Source organism: Thermobia domestica, chromosome 2 (assembly GCF_964235325.1).
Source record: "Thermobia domestica chromosome 2, izTheDome1.hap1.1, whole genome shotgun sequence".
Classification (NCBI taxonomy): domain Eukaryota; kingdom Metazoa; phylum Arthropoda; class Insecta; order Zygentoma; family Lepismatidae; genus Thermobia; species Thermobia domestica.
Window position 1 is genome coordinate 23499057 of NC_137455.1, and position 22013 is coordinate 23521069.

The 22013-nt window shown below is 34.4% G+C and overlaps 1 protein-coding gene across 1 annotated transcript in view; it reads right to left on the minus strand.

The window, feature by feature from the left end:
* Positions 1–6089, minus strand: part of TfAP-2 (transcription factor AP-2) — a 1022457-nt gene extending 1016368 nt beyond the window's left edge. The window contains exon 1 of the mRNA XM_081740097.1: positions 5201–6089. Coding sequence (XP_081596223.1) covers positions 5201–5236 — 36 coding nt within the window. The 5' untranslated portion in view covers positions 5237–6089. The remainder of the gene's footprint in view (positions 1–5200) is intronic.
* Positions 6090–22013: the final 15924 nt, after the last annotated feature.

Consider the following 22013-nt stretch of genomic DNA (forward strand, 5'->3'; position numbering starts at 1 on the left):
TCATCTTCGGAATTGAACAAACTCCTACATAAGTTGTTAAGAGTCTTCATCCCGGCGAAATTAAAATACTGCTAATTTTACAGTAATTATGTGATATCTTCAAATAGATAAAAGATAATCGAAATGTGAAACAAGAGCGCCCTAGACAATATTATTTTACATGAGAAACTGTTATCACGATTCACTTATCTGCTTTTGATTTCGAGCCATTTTGAAAATCGGCATTTATTTTCGCGTTTCTAAACAGCCGAAAACAGAAAGCCGCTAGGCGACTTGTGATAACGGTGTCTCACGCAAAATAATATTGTCTAGGGCGCTCTTGTTTCATATTTCAATTATCTTTTATCTATTTGAAGATATCACATAATTACTGTAAAATTAGCGGTATTTTAATTTCGCCGGGATGAAGACTCTTAATCAATACATCGAAGATGAATGGATGGTTCGAATATATTCTTTGTAACTATTAGTTAAAAAAAACGTAAAACACAAATTGTTAATCTTATACAAGATGTAAAGTCAGTAGCAAGAAGTCAATACTTTGTGTAGAGAACGTAATCATTCTTACAATACCAAAAATTGCCTTTCAATCGGTTAATTGATTCTAAAGTTACTAACTAAAAGGCATTTAGGAAAACATACCTTTATTTTGCTGGAGACTGTTCATGTAGTTCGGATCCCTAGGTTTTTCTCTTATAACTTTTAGTGGTGGAAAGCAATATATACCACTAATAAACAAACTAAGTAAATCATTTACTACGAAATTGTTGAAAAGTATTTGTGTACGGAGAGTATACGAATCTGTAAAGCTTTGATAATAAGTATTATTATTATAGGATTATCACAATAACTGGTACTTGTGATCAAATGTTTGCAAACAATACCTTCTAAATAGCTTGTGTTTGTAAATATAACACAGACTGTTAATAGTATTTTTTCATAAAATTACATAGATAAGATCTAATATCCTCAAAAGTTAAGCATAAGCAAAAAATATTATATAAACTTCACGAAATTTTAGATTTGAAAATTTTAAGGTACATTAACCAACTGAACCAAAACATAGTCTCCTATGCATACTGTTTATATAACATTTTAGGTTTTGTTTGTAATATATTTCTGCATGATATCATAAGAGTTAAAATAAATTATAATTTTGAATCTAAATTCCAGGACTATTGAGAGCAAAAGGTTATGGGATATGATCTTTTATGATATTTTAGAGTGAAAGTAAGATATTTTCTTCTGAGCAGCAAATAACTTCTCCAAAACTTTCACAATTTTATTTCATAGTACTTCCAGCAGTTAAAAGCATTTACAACTGAAATTCATAGTACTTCTAAGCATTTAATAATTTTTGCACTCTATTTCATAGTACTGACAAGCGTTCAAACGTTTTAACCATTTATTTTATAGTACTTGCTATCACCCAATACGATTAACACTTTACTTCATAGTATTTTCCTGCATTTAAAATTTATAACAATCTATTTAATAGTAATTTTAGCGTTCAAAACTATTGGCACTATACTTCATAGTATTTTCTAACATTCTAATTTTTAGAGTACACCACTTTCTTTTGAGTGCAAAATAGTCATTAAGAGTAAATATAAGTTAACTCGATTCATTGTTCATTTTAAAAGGATAATTGTAATACAACTAATAGTATTTTAAAATGCTAATAGGATATGTAAGAATAACAATGTGAGTATGGTGGGCATAGTGATTCAGAACGATAATTAGTATTATGAAATAAAGTATTAACAGTTTTGAACTCTAGAATTACTATTAAATAAATTTTGAACGCCAGAAAGTACTATGAAATAGATTGTTAGTAATATTGGGTACTGAGAAGTACTATGAAGTAGATGGTTAAAACTTTTGAACGCCTGGAAACACTATGAAATAAAGTGGTAAATGTTTAGAACACTCGGAAGTACTATGAAGTAAGTGCTAAACTTGTTGAACGCTTTGAAGTAGTATAAATTAGAGTGCTAAAAGTATTAAAATTTTAGAAGTATTATGATTTACAGTGGCAAATGATTTTAACTGCTGGAAATATTATGAAATAAAGTGGTAAAAGCTTAGCAGAAGTTATTTGCTGCTCATAAGAAAATGTCTACTATCATTCTAAGTTATCGTGATATATTTATCAACTAATCATCCAAATAAATTTCCACTTTATTTCCCAGTTGTCTATTGTAAATTTAAACAGTACCATTTGTTTTATAGTTATTTTGAAAAAGGAACTTAAAAAAGGAAAATGAAATGTTAAAATGTAGACTTCACTGTTTTAGTTTGTTTTCTTCAGATTTTGTAACAAAATTTTGGTAAATTTCCGTATGAATTAATTTGAGAAATTCACAAAATTTGAAGTAAATAATCTACTACTATGGATTAGTTATGTTACCTTCTGATAAACATCTTCAATATGTATATTTCTATTTTGTTTGATTGTAATCAATAAATGAGTTTATCGCTATTGGTTAATTATGTTATTCTCTGATATATATGTTAAGTAAGTATACCTTGATTCTATTTTACATTCTGTAGAATTGATCCTTGTTTGATTTAAACAATATGCTTATAAATTGTTATCATATGATGGACATGTTAAATATGTATATCTGATTTTGTTGTTTGTTATCAGTACACATTTTGTAGAAGTGTTCTTTGTTTAACTGTTATCAATAAACAATGTGTCTCTATAGACCAATTATGTTATTATGTGATAGATGTATGTATGTCTTTAATGTAACATTTTGTACAAAATGTTATTTGGTTGATTTTTATTCCTGAACAATGTGTCTCTATAGACCAATTATGTTATTTGATAGATGTGTGGAATATATATGTTTATTTCTATTGTAATATTTTTATAAACGTTCTTTGTTTTGGTTATCGTCAGTGAACAATGTGTCTATAGACTAATTATGTTATAGTCTGATGGACATGTTGACCATGTATGTCTAATTCTGTTGATTGTTATCAGTAAACGTTTTGTACGAATGTTCCTTGTTTGATTATAATAAGCAAACATTGTGTCTCTATAGATCGACACGTTGAATATTTGTTACTCTTTTGTACTTTTGTAGAAAATGTTCTTTGTTATCAGTAAACAAAATGTCTCTATAGATTAATTATATTATGATGTGATAAACATACTGAATACGTAGATTCCAATTTCTAGGAAATGTTCTTTGTTTGATTGTTATCAGTAAGCAAAGTGTCTCTATAGATTAATTATATTATGATGTGATAAACAAATTGAATACCTAGATTTTAATTTGTAGGGAATGGCTCTTTGATTGTTTGATTGTTATCAGTAATCGATGTGTCTATAGAATAATTATGATGTGATAAACAAATTGAATTCCTAGATTTTAATCTGTAGGGAATGACTCTTTGATTGTTATCAGTAATCAATGTGTCTCTGTAGAATAATTATTTGATAACCTGTTAGACATGTTGAATATGTGTCACTAGTGTGTAATTTTGTAGAAAATGCTCTCCGGTGATTGTTATCAGTAAACAAAGTGTCTCTTTAGGTTATGTTTTCATTGTTATGATCTGATAGACATATTGAATATGTAATTTATTTTTGTAGGAAATGTTTGGTGTTTAATTGTTATCCATACTCAATGTGTCTCTGTAGATTGATTATTTGATAATCTGTTAGACATGTAGAATCTGTTACTACATTGTAATTTTGTAGAAAACGTTCTTTATTTAATAGTAATCAGTAACCAAAGTGTTTTTATAGATTAATTATATTATCACCTGGAGAACATTTTGAATACGTAAGCCTCTTTTCTAATATTTTGTGTAAATGTTTTTGTTTGGTTGTTATCAGTAAACGTTGAGTGCCTATAGATTAATTATGCTAATATCTGGTGTACTGAATGGTTATGTGTCTCTATTATAATGGTTTCTAGAAAATGTTTCCTTATTGTTACCACTAAAAATGATTCCGTTTCATGTGGAGAAATATGGCTATTTCCTGTTGTCATTTTCTGCGAAATATTCTCGAGTCATTATCAAAGGTAGTTGTCTATTTCCCGATATTCTATATAAAATTCAACAAGCACAATGAAACTTATTTCTTTTTATATTAGAAATATTGTTTAATTTCCAAACTATATTATAATCATGTAGGATTTTAGAAATTTTCAACCGAAAACCAACCGTTTGTGAAACTTTTAGTGATCCGAGGAGAAAGAAATTGAATGTATATCTCCAAGTATTTGACAAATATCCTAAATATAATTGATAACTCATCTTCAAATTGATCTATTCTGATTTTTATCCATGATGTACACAAAACGTAATATGTTAAGCAACGAAATAAAAATATTTTAAGATAGGCTGGTAAGTACCAATAACTTCGAATGTTAAGTTCGCAAATATGCAACAAGTGTGAAGTACTTTTAAGTATTTCCAACACTGATCACAACTTATTCCAAATAAACAAATTGGCGTATATTTCATTAAAAAAAAAAAAGACAGTGTCATTTTACCTTCATTACGTATATTATTTACATTGTGTATTGGTAATTCAAGAATGTGTTTAACTTGTAAAAAAATATCCTATAATCAAACTAGCAATAATACATAAACTCGTTTCAGGTTGCATACTTTTTAGGATAGTCGAACAAACTTCCAGGAAAATAGTTCAATGATGTTTGAAGTGAAAATAAATAAGCCGTTGCTACGCAGTCATAGAAAGATTAAGATGTTTAGCTACTTACCATAGTTCAAACAATGATAGTGATTTTTCTTTACTATTAAGTTTCATACGTTAGAAAATTTTACAATACTTCAAAACACATTGCCTTACCGATGGCAAAATAACATTTTTCTTTTGACGTTTAGGATATATTCTCTTTGTATATATAATACGTTATTACAAAATGAGATAACCTATAACCATAAATTTAATGGTGAATCATATCAGAATACACGTAATGTACAGAAATGATAGATCTTCATGAGGTCTTTTTTTTTTTTTTTTTTAATGCCAACTAGTAAATAATTCAACGAAGACTTTCATCATCGAAGACTTAATTGTTGAAAATAATTGCAATGTCAATATCCAAATTTGACAACAATAACAAATTATTTTTTTTTAAAAAAAGTACACATAACGACAAATACATCTCACACACTAAACACCACAATCTAAAGAGATAATAATTCTTACCTGCCAAGAGTTCGAATCCAAGGCCAAGAATGACATTCTGGACTGTCGAGAATCTTGACAACAATGGTGAGATGATCCAAGCGTCCTGCGAATCCTGAGGCAATGACTAACGCCCCAGGCGGAGGTAGCAACGTCGCAGGCGTCCCTAGAGGCGTTGGTTAGATCCCCGTTGAGGTCCACGGCTGAAGATTTTGGAACTTAATTTGTTTGTTTCTCTTTTCTTACGATATGTATGTGTTTTCTTCTTCTTTCCTTAAGGAATATTTCTAGTACTACTACAAAAGGGGCGGAAGTTTTGTTGTTGTTAAGTGTAATTCTCGGAGATATCTCGGAGATAAGCAAAACCGGAGAGCGCGCCTGCTACAAGCGATGCTGCAGGCAGAATGGGGATTCCGGGAATCCCTCGTCCTAAGTTAACCGCCTAGATACACGTTTTTCCAAATCAATACCCGGTATACGACCCTCTCCCTCCCCCCGTGTGAAGAAACCAAGAGGAGAAGCAAGTCACACAACGGTTGGAGAGGAGGGGGAAGGGAAGAACAGTTTCTGATTCTGCTACTTCTGCTCTGAGGGCTTGATCGGGCGGAAAGAGGGGAGTAAATATGCGTGAGAGTGTGTGCTCTTTTTAAGATCGGGTCTAAGGGAGGGAACGTGTGAGGATGCTGGATCTTACGTATATCGAGATGTGAACGTCTGATCGTTGATGACAGAGTGATATGTTGCTGACTAGTTGGTAGGTAGTTTCTTGATCTGGAGGGATGAATATGAAGCACGGGAGGAGGTGGAGAAATGTTCTGTCGTAGCAAAAATTTTTCCCCAAGACAGGATACGATCCCGATGACAACAAACCGTGCGGTAGCGGTTTTTCCAACAGATAAAAAGCGGATGTTGCTTCTGTATCTTTCAACTTCCGTTTACTCCCTCCCACTCGTGGTCCCTCAGTCGCGCGCGTTTCTCCCTTTTTTCCTTCTTGTTTCTATCTCTAGTTTTTTTCTCTCTCTCCCTCTTGAGGGAATCTTGTGTGCATCCCCCTATCACGTTTTCGTCTCCCATAAACGTGTTAGTAGTGGTAACGGCGTCGTAGCAGTCGTTCCCGCCATTACCGTCCTTCCCCACCGTTAAGGCCGTTCGTTTTGGATAACGGGGGAAAAGCGTATCGAGTCCGACTTGTCACAGCTGTGGTCCCGAGTCCCCGCTGTTGATTGGAGGAGACGAATCTGGATCTGAGCGCACACGCGGTCGGGGTAGATGCGATAGAACGAATCGGGTGGGGGGAACGGAGGGGAAATCAAGCACACATACACACACACACATACTCATGTACAGAAGAGAAGAGAGTTGGTATGAGAGAGCAACCCAACAGCATTTTGTGCTCTTCTCCCCCCGCTCCGAACCCGTCCCCCCGGTTGAAGCGCCGCCTCCTGTACCAGAGACGATCAATGAAGCATCGGCTGTAAGGTGAGGGAAATGTTGAGAGGACAGGAAGGGAGGGGGGATACAAAACACACACACAGATCTCCACATTCACAGATACAGTAGAAGTGGGATGTGGATATGACAGCATCCAGAAGATTCACCAATACTCCCTCTTTCCTCCCAGCAACATACGGAGAGAAATAGATTAATACGTGCTCATACACATATGGAGCAAAGAAACACATTTGAGAATATCTCCAACACCTCTTCCAGAGAACAATATTCATTAACTGCTTTGTTATTTCCCTTTTTTAATAATAAAAAAAAACAAAGAAGAGTAAAACTGTTAGAAGCCTTAGTGAGGAATTTCTTATCCAGGAAAAGGCGGAAGATCTTCTCACTTTAATGAACTTTGTCTCAAAAGTACTTTTACCTTAATTCTTGAAGGTATGAGAAAGGAACTTCCTTAATTCTTCTGGTTTTATCTTCCCGACAAACACGCAACCTGTTCTCGTAGGAGTTTAATAAAACTTTAAAGCGTGTACTTTTTCTTTTCTTTCTTTTTTTTCCCCCTTCAGAGTATATTCCGTAAAGATTACCTGTAACAGAAACGTGAAATTAAACTTGGAAAATTGTGCTAACGTAAATACAGTTACAAACATGGGCGTCCATATGGAAGGGGGGGGGGGAGGAGAAGAGGCAATCGTCCCTCTCGGAGAACCAAGAGAGCTCAGAGTCCCAAACGTTTGCCTCAACCCCGTCCCCCAGAATCTCGATATATTTACTCGTAGATAGTTGAATCTTTCCTTAGGTGAATGACAATTTAACACATTTCACCCCTTTCCTCTCGGCACCACACATTTTCTACTTACAGCAAAAGATTGGAAGAAACGCAAGGGCGCCGATCCTGGGGGTCTGAGGGGGCCCGGGCCCCCCCAAAGCTCATGTGGGTCCCCGTGTTATATTTAGCAATATACAATATTTTGCATAATTTCAATACTACTTGTCTTAAAATCCTCATATATATAGAACCTATACCTTCTGTATCTGAATGCCCCCCCCCCCCAATTTACAAAGAAATCGGCGCCCTTGAAGAAAAGTACATGAATGAGTAAAATATTTAGCTATTTACTTTATTAGTTCTATTTCTATGTAAAATGTACATTTGTCTGAACTGTCTTTGCCCCAGAGTATGAAAACCAATGCGGAAAAGTCTAAAACCACTTACGTCATTCGTCTTTATTTTTAATTTTTATTTTGTACCTAGATATGTTGTTCATTATAGCTTTTGAAGCTTTCGACAGCATTAAACTATTACAAAACTGTCCAAATCACTAAATAAGGGGCCACAGTGGCTCACTGGTAGAGTGCTTACTTCTGGTGCGTGGAGACCCTTGTTCGATCCCCCGGTCAAGTAAGTTCGTGGTGGACAACATCGTGTCCGTGGGTTTTCTCGGGGGTACTTACGTATACTCCAACTTTCTCATTCCACCAATTCTGCAATCATCATTCACTTGCTTTAATCATCACTTCCCTTAGCCTAAAGGGCAAATAAACGTGGGATGTTAAACTCAAAGATTACAAAGAAAGATTTTCTTTATGAAAATAATAAAAAAAATCTTTGTTCCTCAAGATACATAGTTTTACAAAGTGTAATGAATGATTAAAATCTACGACGATGCAAATCCAAAGTAGTTTTAAAAATAACTTTATAGAACTTATTTTTAACAAAGAGTATACAAATAAACCCACTTCCCTGTGCCTAACTTTAGGGGCTCCTTAGGTACTCCATTTTTGACACCACCGTAAATTTTGAACTCCCTCTGCACCTTAGAATATCCAATCTAATTAAAGTTAATTAAAAAAAAACTGCTTGGACCAAGTACTAATCTTAAATTTATTTCAAACGGTTCAACTGCTTTTCCGTGTTGATGAGACAGACAACGCAGCTGTAATTTTTTTTATATATTGAGAATAATATTACAAAAATTACTCCTTTTTCCTTAGAAGTGGAGTTCTTGAAATCGTTATATACTCATTTTTAATAAGAAATTTGTATACGAAGTTTCGTTTTCCTAACGTGAGGAATTAGTGACTTATTCTATTTTAAGAATATATTTTATACCCTGTCTTCCATTTTAGGATACTCATTTTAAGGAAAGTGATGTGATAAAAAAAAAAAAAAGCCTTCGAGTTAAGTGCTAACTAATTTCAGAAATTCTTTCGAAACACTTCATCCGTTTTCCCATGATAATGAGAGAGACAATCTATTTCAATGTGGAGCAACAATTTCCATGATGCTGAGACAGACACTCTATTTGAATGTGGAGGAAAAATTCCCGTGTTGAGACAGACACTCTATTTGAATGTGGAGGAAAAATTCCCGTGTTGATGAGACAGACACTCTATTTGAATGTGGAGGAAAAATTCCTGTGTTGATAAGACAGACAATCTACTTGAATGTGGAGGGAAAAAGCAAAATTTCTTTCCTTTTTCCTTAGAAGCAAAATTTTTGAAAACGCTGTGACACGTGACCGATGAGGAATTAATACACTAAGTTTTTTTTTCTTTTTTTATTTCTCTAACTTGCAGATCTCCTGTGATGCTCTATTTTGGCATTTATTCTGTAACCCATTCCTTCCCGTTTGAACACACATGTTAAATAAATTTAAATGTCCAGCACGAAGCCGACTTAAAAAGCATATATACAGGATGTCTTAAGTTACATTACACTGATGCTAATATCATTTGTGGAACATAGAGATGATGTCTGATGACAGGTTCTGTTCTTCGGTTTATAGAAGTGCTTATCTTTGCTAAGAAATCTCTGGAACATCAGAATGAAAATCTTTAGTAACACTACTGTTTAGATATATGCTTTAATCAGATAGCTGACGTCACTTGTTACCAAGAAATTTGACACAAATATTTCAGACATATGATTTCGCTGACAAGAATTATCCACTAATGTTACGATTAAGGTTCTGTATACACTATGCAATTTTTAAAAGGGCCGCGGTGGCTCAGTGGTAGGGCGTTCACCTATGGTGCATGGGGTTCGATCCCACCTAGCGCCAAGTGAGCTTTGTGGTGGACAAACACCGTGTGCGTGGGTTTTCTCGGGGTTCTCCCGTTTCCTCAGACCGTCTTCATTCCACCATTTCACTCATTTCTCATCATCACCGTCTCCTTTAGCCTAGTCCATAAAACTGTGGGACGTAAAACTTGAAGTTTTTGTTTTATTTCAATTCAATTTTCACGTTAAATTGCATGCTATATGAACATATATTAACACTTCTCAATACCAAGAGCTTGCAAAATCAGATTAATTGGGATAGCATAGAATAATATTGGAACAGATTGCATGTGAAATGGATCTCCATTGACCCTGCACAGCTTTCAACATAAGATAAATGCAGGCTGCATGGGATAATATTGGGACATATTGTTGCAAAAGGTACATTCAAGGACATTACTCAGCTCACAAAATCGGAATAATTGAAACAGTCTAGAATAATATTGAAATAGATTGTTGCATACTATATTAAAGGTCTGTATTCAAATATTATTGTTTCTGTACATCAATTAATATTTGAGGAATATAAAAGTCTGATATCTTAGGGTAAAGCAGTTGAATCCTAAATATGCGTAAACATAAAGAAAATATTATCTGGCGAAAGCTAATCAAATGACACACGTATGCGTTTACAGTCTCGTGTGTTTTATATGTATTGGAAAATGGCTCTTGCAATTTCCGCGGAACGAAATATTTCTAGAAGCCTTCAACGTTACTAGTTGTCGCCCCTCCAAGACTGTGGCTCCTCGATAACACGATAGCGACATCTCTTAGCGTCAAATAGGAGGCAGTATAAGTAGCGACAACTATTAGCCTCATTGTGAACTGTTAGGTGTTATCATGACTGTCAGAGTGAGACATCTTGCGGTTCTAATAAAGATTAAGAATTCTTAAATATTTTCAGCTAGATGTTTTGGAACATAACTCTTCAGTAGGGATTGCAAAATATTTCCGAATTCCGGATTTTTTCGAAATCGGAATTTTCCGAAATCTGGAGTTTCTGAATTCCGGAATTTTTCTAATGTTAGTTTCCGGATTCCGGAAAGTAAAAATTCCGTAATTGGCCATCCCTACTTGTTAAGTCTTTTGAAGTTTGCATATTATCGTGACTAACATACTAATATGTTTTTGTTTTATAACAAGTATCATTATTTTTCTTACTACTAATAATAATGTATTGATTTAATACGAGTAATAATGAACTAAATTTAATATTTAAAAGGTTCGATAATATTGATTTAAATTTATCTTCAACACCTGTCGCGATGACCTCACGAGCAAGAGAAATAATTAATAAACGAATAACTAATAACTTCTACAGAGTGTTTCGAAACTACGCCGACAACGTTTGGGAGGTGATTCCTGACACCAAGATAAGACGAAAACTATGGACCAATCTAGGTGCACAAATGCTTCCTTTCGGAGTTATAGGCTGCGGAAAACATGGAAAAAATGAACTTTAAAGGTCCATAGCTCCAATACTATGGAACCTATTGTAATCGGGTCAAGCCTTCACTTAGAAACTAATATGTGTTCTGTGCAAAAATATCTGTTTCAGAATCCGAAGGTACTTACGAAACAATTTTTATAGAGGGAGTTTTTATTTATTTATTTAGGGTGACCCATCCAGTAATGGGCACTTTTTCGAAAGATGTAAATTTTTTTAGCTCTATAGACCTAAATATTGAATGTATTTCAACAAAAGTTTTCTTGAGCATATATTGGTGATCCCTCTTTATGATCAGCTATTTAAGATTTGTTTCTTGAAAGTAATTTGGACACAGTAGAAATTAAAGCCAAAATACTACTAATAGTCCAGTAATGGACACTGCATATACCAGTAATGGACACGTTCAATGCCAGTAATGAGCACCTTTCAATTTAATGTAGATTTATATAATTGTGTAAAGGTTCCTAAATTGTTTTATTAGAGCTTACAAAATATTACTCATTTAAGTATAGCGTGGAGTAGAAAAAAAAACAGGTTCTGCTTGGATATTTCTCAGTTTCTCCACCAAAGCTTTTCCCTTATCAAAAAGCTAAAGGAAAGAACACTACAATTGTATAAAATAGAAATAACTAATTATTGAAAATATTATATGAAAAAGAGCATCATCAATGATGCTTTATTTATGATTGTAAATCCCATGGAATTCCGTTCCAAACACACATTTACCCCTTTTGTCAATAAATTGCTGATTCAAAGTAAATTCAATATCACAATCTTTCACTTCTATTGTTTCTTGAGGATCAGGCAATTTGAACGTATTACCAGCCTCATAGCGCAGAAGTTTTACTTGAAATTGGAATGATGTGTTTCTTGTGTTGTTATCTTTAACGGTTGCAATGCTCGTGAATTTACCGACACTACGAAACACTTGCTTGCTTGGAGTGACCACGGTCAACATTAACCAGTACAAAGTCATTAATATTAACCAAGTTTTCGGTATCTTCATCTGGTCCAATATCTTCAACAAGGTCAACTTCGAGATCTGTGTCTCCAGCTTGGTAAATGTTCACACGAGGAATCACTTTCTGACAGCGACTTCTTTGATTTCTTTTGAGAAAGGGCTCGAACTTTTACACTTTCAATCAACACTTTATTTGTGGAATTGCAAATGACACTGGGGTGACTCTTAATTTGAGGTTTGTTTCTTTTAGCTTTTTTATTCTATTCTTTTTCTTTATAGTATTGCTGCCACTTCTCAGAACTCGCAGCACTGGGCATTGAAATTCTCCTATGCGCCTTTGTTTTCTGGGAAGTTTCTTTCTTCGAGTCTTTCCAGAAAAGATGGACTGCAAAGACACCACTCGCTTGGTGTTCCAATAATTTCTTCTTGCTCTCTGAGAATGTGAACTTTCCGTTGTTGCTTTGAGATATCCTATTATCAATATTAACACGCATAGGATCTTCTGTGTTCGGGGAACTTTCGGATTGTTCTTTAGGAATTACTTCTTCAACACTAGCATTGATGAACAACTTGGAACATCAGGATCAGGACCCAGTATCGACTGTTCATTCTCCTCTTCTTGGCGCTTAACGTTATTGTAGAATGATTTCCACACAAGCAACAAGTCCTTAGAACAAGTTCTTTCCATTCAGTACCGTATTTTCCTTCTCTGCATATAACTACTCCAATAGTTCCATATCAATTTTACTCTCCAGTTCGTGAAGGAATGAGTGCTTTAAGTCCTTGGGCGCGAACTGTTTCCTGTTTTGGATTTTCCTGAATGGATGTTTTGTCTTACATCCATGCACTTGGTATAATGTACGGCAATTTGCATCATACCTGCCGCCTTACAACTAGGTATGTTGTTATTGAAAGGATTTTCTCTTCCATTGTCATCTATGACTTTTATCTATGTCAAGAAGTTCTTCTTTTCTGATTGGGAACATAAATATTGCCATTTTTAAAATCAATTTTTCTAAAGCTGCCTCTTCAGCATGTGTAAGGATAGTAAAAGGACCCATCTTTCTAACTCATTTTCGGTAGGCTGCTTAATTTCCTCTGTAATGTTGCACTAAGAACATTGAATTCTGTGCTAGGTTTTTTAAAGCTCATTCCTAAATCGATAGCTGATAACGCTGATTGTAATTATTCAATGGTGTAATTTAAGGATTTACGTTTTTTAATGCCTTCCATCGTCAAAGTTGGGGATCCAAAATAATCCTGGAAAAAAATTAAGAAAACAATTTTGGATTTATTTACATACTAATAAAAGCTATTCTTATTTCAATTATGACAACTAGTTAAAGATATGAATAATTAAAAAAAATAATCTTTTAGTTTTCTGTGCACATTAGCCATAGTAATGAATATGCTCTACAAAATAACGAGAGAGAAAAGAATTTTATACAGAAAAATTTATGACTATGAGTTGGGTCTTGCAGCGTTATGCGAAAAGCTATTACCCACAAATAGTAATGATAGTATAAGGAAAACAAAACATTTAGCCTATATTATTCTAGGCCTAAAGTTTCGAAATAGAAAACTCCTGCGTCTTCAATATAAGTGAAAACCAGTAATGGGCACCTCTTGAACAGAAATGAGCATCCCCATGCCCAATACTGGAAGGAGTTAGGTTATTTCCTTGATATTTCGTAGGCAAATAAGGATCACATTATGATGCATTTTCAAACAATTCTGTGCCTTATTAGCATGCCAACCATTTGAACCAGAAGTGAGCATGGGGGGCTCATTACTTGTCAGGAGATAAAATAGCCATCCAGTAATGAGCACCCCAGGTCAGACGGCACACGAATGGTTCTACACTTGAAATTCTACGTTTAATCACATATTAAGACTTTCATGAATAAAGTAAAACAATGTATTTCACCTACCTTTAACAATAGTAACTTTAATATTCTTCTGAAATAATCTTCTTCGAACTTGAAAAATTTCCGAAAACAAGCAAAACACGCAAATTGTTCCGGGTCACCTTCTTCTCTCTCGCACCAACACACAATCGAATGACAGACTTGCTAAATAAGGAGATGGGGCAGAACTGACTAATCAATGTTCAAATTCCGAGCATTGCTTTCCGTGTACTTGTTGAAATAGAAAACTTCTCATCGAAAAACCATAGCTAGAGCTCATTACTGGACCTGTGCCCTTTACTGGCTGGACCACCCTATTTATTTATTTATTTAGTCACAAAATTTCATACAGGAACAGGCCAATTAGCTGAAACTGTACAACATAAAGACAAACAGAAAACAGCAAAAACATAAAATAATAAAATGCAAAAAAGGTTCAACTCTAAATTTAAAAGAATAAAATACGAAAAAAAAGTTCAAATCTCAATATACATGCCTCCAAATGACACTAATGACTGCTTACATTTCACAAATCACTATTTCATTAATAGTAACCCTATAATATTTCATATCATTTTCCTAGAAAAATCCGAAAGATCCTCTTAGAAGTTTGAAAGTTATTCACTGTAACAAGATCAATATAAAATCTTGGATAATATCTTTTTTCCTTTCTTTCGGACATATCTCTCTAAAAAGACTCTGGAATTTTACTTCATATTTCATAAATGACTATACTTCATTAATAACGCTACGATATAGAACGTCACTTTTTTCCTTTCTTTCGGACATATCTCTCTAAAAAGACTGGAATTTTACTTCATATTTCATAAATGACTATACTTCATTAATAACGCTACGATATAGAACGTCAATTTTCTTGAAGAAAAGCAAAAGCAGAAAATTCCTAGCCAAAAGTCTAGTGATTCAATGAACATTTCCAGACCCAAATCTAAAAATTGAGAAAAAAATCTCATTTGTCCGAGGACCTGCCGAAAGACAGAATACTTAATAATAATAATAATAATAATAATAATAATAATAATAATAATAATAATAATAATAATAATAATAATAATAATAATAAACACACTGAAGATTTTTAAGTATGAATCAAGAGAGGATCATTTGCATAGTATTTCTTATTAGGAAAATAACTACAGTAGTTTTGAGGTACATTAGATAATAATAGTAAACATACGTAGAATGACTTGCATTTTCTATAAGAAAGAAAATTTGTTTGAGATACATGAACTATAGTAAACAAAGATAGAATGACTGATACTTATTTCCTATAAGAAAGAAAACTATTTGGGGGGAATATGAACTATAGTAAACAAAAATATAACTGCTTCCTTAGTATTCAATATAAAGAGTACTCATTTTTGGGAGCACGAACGAAAGTAAACAAAAATAGAATGACATGTATACATATTTCCTATAGGAAAGGAATCTAGTTTATAGTAACGTGAACTATAGTGTGGAAAGGTAGAATGAGACGTATAAATATTTTCTATAAGAAAGAAAACCAAGTTTGAGGAACATGACCAATAGGAAACGAAAAAAGATTGACTCCTAAACTGTATTGATTTCACTTCTTATTGTAAAGTTCTGCTTGTGGTGGTGTTGGTAGAGCATAGGTAGAACCAATTACAGTCCGGAATCGTTTTTCCAATTACCAGATTTTTATTATAAAATTCTCTATAACCAGTATTTTAAAGAAATACTACAATAATTTAAATTCCCTAATATAAAGTAGAGAGAGGTGACCCAAAGCCCGAGCAGCCTAAGGCAGGATCTCCACAGAGTTCAGAAGCAAGCTAAGCGGCAAGAAGAGAAGCCTAGAGTTCCGAATCAAACTAGAGGTTTTGGATTAGATATCATCTAAAGCTCCAGAGCAAGCTAAAGGAGGGTTAACCAGTCGCAGACTGATGACTTTCTTTGTTATATAGGCGCTCCAGGTGAGGTGGTTGCGCTGCTGTTCCCTCGTCGTCATGTGATTAGTGGTGCCGTTGTTCTTTCCGTCGCCTGCAGCTATACTAATCCATAGTAAGATTAACATAGTTGGTGTTCCTGAGTAGAAGTAACTGTTGGGTCTTTGTAAACACAACCATGCAGGCAGGGCATAACATTATAAAGAAGGAAAACAGTTTTGGTAAACACGAACTATAGTAAACAAACAGAGAATCACCTGTTTATGTATTTCTTATAAGAAAATAAACTAGTTTTGCAGAACATGAACTATAGTAAACGAAAAACTAGTGACGTGTACATATATACTCTACCATTTGTGTTCTTATCAAGTAGGCAACTAGTTTCAGAGAAAATGAACTAAAGTATACAAAGATAGAAGGATTTGTATACACGGATTCCCATATGAGAAAGGAAACTAGTTTTGAGATATATGAACTATAGTATACAAAGATAGAAGGATTTGCATATACGTATTCTCTATGAAAAAGAAAACTAGTTTTAAGAAATATGAACTGTAGTAAATAAACGAAGAATGACTTGTATACCTATTTTCTACAAGGAAATACAGTAAACAAAGATAGAATGACTTATATATTTATTTTCTATAAGGAATGAAACTAGTTTTGAGAAAGATGATCTATAATAAACAAAGAAAGACTGGCTTACTTATTTTCTACAAGGAAATACAGTAAACTTTAATAGAATTACTTGTATATGTATTTTCTGTAAAACATGGAACTAGTTTTAAGCAATATGAACTATAGTAAACAAAGAAAAATGCCTTGTGTACCTATTTTCTACAAGGAAATACAGTTAACAAAGATAGAATGACTTATATACCAATTTTCTATAAGGAATGAAACTAGTTTTGAGAAATATGAACTATAGTAAACAAGGAAAGAATGACTTACTTATTTTCTACAAGGAAATACAGTAAACTATAACATAATTACTTGTATATGTATTTTCTGTAAGGAATGGAACTAATAATGAAATCTTTGAGTTTTACGTCCCACGTTTATGCCGGTTAGGCTAAAGAAGACGGACGTGATGAGAAATGAATGAAATGGTGGAACGAAGAAAGTGGGAGGAAACGGGAGAACCCCGAGAAAACCTACGAGCACGGAATTTGTCCACCACAAAGTCCACACGGCGCGAGCTGGGATCTAACCAGGGACCCCAAGCACCAGAGGTGAACGATCTACCACTGAGCCACCGCGCTCCTAAAAATGAACTATAGTATACAAAGATAGAAGGATTTGCATATACGTATTCTCTATGAAAAAGAAAACTAGTTTTGAGAAATATGAACTATAGTAAAGAAAGAAAGAGTGAGTTGTATGCCTCCTTTCTACAAGGAAATACAGATAGAACTTGTATACGTGTTTCCTGTAAGAAATGAAACTAGTTTTAAGAAATACGAACTGTAGTAAATAAAAGAAGAATGACTTGTATACCTATTTTCTACAAGAAAATACAGTAAACAAAGACAGAATGACTTATATATTTATTTTCTATAAGGAATGAAACTAGTTTTGAGAAATATGAACTATAGTAAACAAAGAAAGAATGACTTACTTATTTTCTACAAGGAAATACAGTTAACAAAGATAGAATGTTATATACCAATTTTCTATAAGGAATGAAACTAGTTTTGAGAAATATGAACTATAGTAAACAAGGAAAGAATGACTTACTTATTTTCTACAAGGAAATACAGTAAACTATAACATAATTACTTGTATATGTATTTTCTGTAAGGAATGGAACTAATAATGAAATCTTTGAGTTTTACGTCCCACGATTATGTCGGTTAAACTAAAGGAGACGGTGAGAAATGAATGAAATGGTGGAATGAAGAAAGTGGAAGGAAACAGGAGAACCCCGAGAAAATCCACGAGCACGGTGTTCGTCCACCACAAAGTCAACATGGCGCGAGCTGGGATCGAACCAGGGACCCCAAGCACCGGAGGTGAACGCTCTACCACTGAGCCACAGCGCCCCCAGGAAGAGATCTACTTTTAAGCAATATGAATTACAGTAAACAAAGAAAGAATGACTTACTTATTTTCTACAAGGAAATACAGTTAACAAAGATAGAATGTTATATACCAATTTTCTATAAGGAATGAAACTAGTTTTGAGAAATATGAACTATAGTAAACCAAGAAAGAATGACATTTAAAGGAAATAGGAAACGCGTGGCCGAAGAGGGGCAAGGGGAGAAAAGAAGACAAAGCCAAGAGGAGAAGAATAACATTAGTCTTGCTATAAGCCACAGGGGACGAGGTTTCTGTGGTTACACCAACTTAAACCGAAAAGACATAATAGATGGGGAGAACAGAAAGAATAACCACCGACAGCATATAAAAAAGTCAATTACGGTAAAAACTCAATTTCAAGAGCTCTTGTGAGCCACTTCTCGTTTTGGAGTGTGGGCGTGTCTCAATATGAGAAACAGGGGACAAGAATGGATGAATGAATGAATGAAGCACGGAATGAATATATAGGATTTCTTTTTTTGTTTTGTTTTGTATTATTCGCCTGCACACAAGGGGAACAAATATAATTTCGATGCTTAAAACTGAAAGAAAGGAAAGGAAGAAAGAAAAGGCGTAACAATGCGATGAAGACTTGCAAATTTACATTTGAGTCTTATGCCATTTTTATTCATAGACTGACTGTCGTATTCGTTTCATTTTATGGGGTGGAGGAGGGCAGCATGCAATCTAGAGGGGTGAATGGAGCAAAGGAATATAATTGGGATCAGCATCTGTCTTTGCTTGTTTCGACTTTTTAGAAAGCAAGGACATATTTTGTTTGTTTGTTTGTTTGCTTGGAGGAGCACATACCCCTGGTGCGTAGTGTCCGGCCAAGTAAGCTTGTAATGGATGACATCATGGCCGTGGTTTTTTTCGAAGTACTCTCGTTTCGTCCTACATTCTCATTCCACCAATTTTTCCATTAGCATTCAATTGTCTTAATCATCGTCTCTCTTAGCCTCAAGGGCATAATCGTGGGACTTAAAGATTTCTTTTGTTTTCTCTTTCTTTTTTTTTTTTGCTTCGAGATTGAAGTCCCTTACTATAAAAACTACATAAGGAGAACGATAATAATCTGACCAGCAGGCACTATGAAGAATTAGTTTAACGTCATACGCCTATGCCCCTTAGCAGACATTTCCAACTGATCGTTTTTACGCTCACAGTTCGGAAACAGAAAGTCTTTAAGTTTAACGTCCCATTCTTATGTCCTTTAGGCTAAGGGAGACGGACGATTAAGATAAGTGAATGACGATGTAAAAATTGGTGGAATGAAAATGTGTGAGGAAAAAGGGAGTATCCCAAGAAACCCATGGACATGATATTGTCCACCAGAAACTTACTTGGCCGGAGATCGAACCACGGTCCCACGCAATCAGAGGTAATCGCTCTATCACTGAACCACTGTGGTTCCCAATTGCGACACAGAGAAACTAGAAAAGCCAAAAGAAGAAAACGTAGCAGGAAAACGGTGAAAATGTACTTATGAATAGGGTAATCCCAAGTCTCATCTTGTCTCGAAATTTCGAGATGAGACCGCGATTGTGACAACCCTTTGTAAATCGAGATGAGTCCACGACTCAACAAATCGAGACTTTCTCGATACGAGATCGAGGATCGAGACAGACATGTGTAATTCATGACGAGACTAAGCTAAGTCTCGAAAGTCTCGACCCCGTCTCGAATATTGACAAAAAAATTACTGAAAGTACCATTACTCAAAACTTGTCACATTAATAACCTGTACGGAAGATAATGAAACGATTATCTTTGAATTACTGCAGTCGTAAAAATGAAATGAAATATTTGAATTTTACGTCCCACGGTTATGCCGGTTAGGCTAAAGGAGACGGTGATTATGAGAAATGAATGAAATGGTGGAATGAAGAAAGTGGGAGGAAACGGGAGAGCCCCGAGAAAACCCACGCACACGGTGTTTGTCCACCACAAAGTTCACTTGGTGGGAGCAGGGTTTGTACCCGGGACCCCATGCACCAGAGGTGAACGCTCTACCACTGAGCCACCGCGGCCCCTACTGCAGTCGTAGTCTTATCAAGAAGGCAACTAGTTTCAGAGAAAATGAACTGTAGTATACAAAGACAGAAGGATTTGTAAATACGTATAACGCTATGAGAAAGGAAACTAGTTTTGACAAATACGAACTATTGTGAACAAAGAAATGGGCAACGGGTAATTACTACTTGTTATCACTTGGTGGTAATAATTTATTTATTTATCAGTACCAGGGGTGCCCACAAGGTGAGGCTATGACGCAAACTGCGTCATTGAAATATTTGGGGGAGTTAAAAATCTATATAAATATGTTTGAGGGGGTGTAAAAATTAATCGAAAAGATTTTTTTTTCATGGAAGAACACCTATGGATAGACAATTGGGGGGTGCGTCATGGACATAAGGGGGGGCACCACTGTCAGCACAATAGGCGTATGCCCTATTAGAGTGTCGAAATATTATAATTCATTTTACAACAGTGTTTTTCAGTGCTTTACAGGACATTGTACAGATATCAATTTCATCATGTTTATGACAATTTGTTACAGAAAGAACATGCTCTCCAGATTGGTAACTTCAGCTTTATGTTGGTTCTAGCCTTTTTGCGATAAGAGAGACCTGTATTATTGGTTCTAGTTATAACTGAAGGAACATGGTAGTATAATCAAGACATAAAGTTTGAACAATTGAATTTATTTTGAACTATTTTTTTTTTTAAATACCAGATCGGCGCCATTACGCCTTTGTTCTAATGAGTAACTATTAAAATTGTCTATCAGTGTACTATGACTTTCAAGTAAGGGATATATTCCAGTTATTTTGTATATCAAATATCTTAGAAATTCTGATTGAATTCTTTCAATTTGTTGGTGATATTTTTGTTGTGAAGGTTTCCAAATCACGACAGCATAGTCCAACTTGGTGCGTCTACGTTTTCAAGAGTGTTTCAATATTTATGAAGGTCTTACCACTCCTATTTATGAATCATAATAATTTAAACGCATAATGAGTAACATTTTCGATGTGTTTAATGAACGTTAATTTTAGTGTCAAATGTAACATCTAGATCTTTAAAACTGTATTAGGTCTGCTTATAGAAGTATTACTAACCTTATAATCATATTGAAGGGTCATTTTGTTTCTGCTGAATGATAATATATTACATTTGTATATATTTACCTTAAGTTTATTGTTCTTTTTACTCTCCTATAAATGTTCCTCCTTCTCTCTCTCTCTCTCTCTCTCTCTCTCTTTCTCTTTCTTTTTTCTCTTTCATTGTGCGTAGATTGTACTTTGAAATTTAATCCCAAGTATTCTGTGCTAGGAATGCCATTTCAAACACAATAATGTAATGCTCGTCACGTAAGGCCCTACTTGGAAAATGAAATGAAATTTTTGAGTTTTACGTCCCATGGTTATACCGGCTAAGCTAAAGGAGACGATGATGATAAGAAATGAATGAAATGGTGGAATGAATAAAGTGGAAGGAAACAGGAGAACCCCGAGGAAACCCCGGGCACACGGTGTTTGTACACAACAAAGTTCACTTGGAATGAGCAGGGCTTGAACCCGGGACCCCATGCACCAGAGGTGAACACTTTACCACTGAGCCAACGCGGCCTACTATGGCCCTGTTTGGTCCAGGCACAATTTTACGTTAATTTTGTTTTATTATTATTATTATTATTATTATTATTATTATTATTATTATTATTATTATTATTATTTTCTCTTGATTTCTCTATCCTTTCAGCATGAATTTAGAATACTGTGTGCCAAAGTAAAAGGGCTGAATGTTTCCTAGTATTTCTGTTTTGTAACATATTCAAGTTGGGTTCCTACAATTATGAATTTATTTTAATGGCTGTAGAATTTCAAACGTGAATTTAACTTCTGCTAAATTAAATACTTTAAAATAATGTTAAATTAGTGTTATTTCTATGCTAAACAGACTTTTCTACATCCACGAAATAATGGA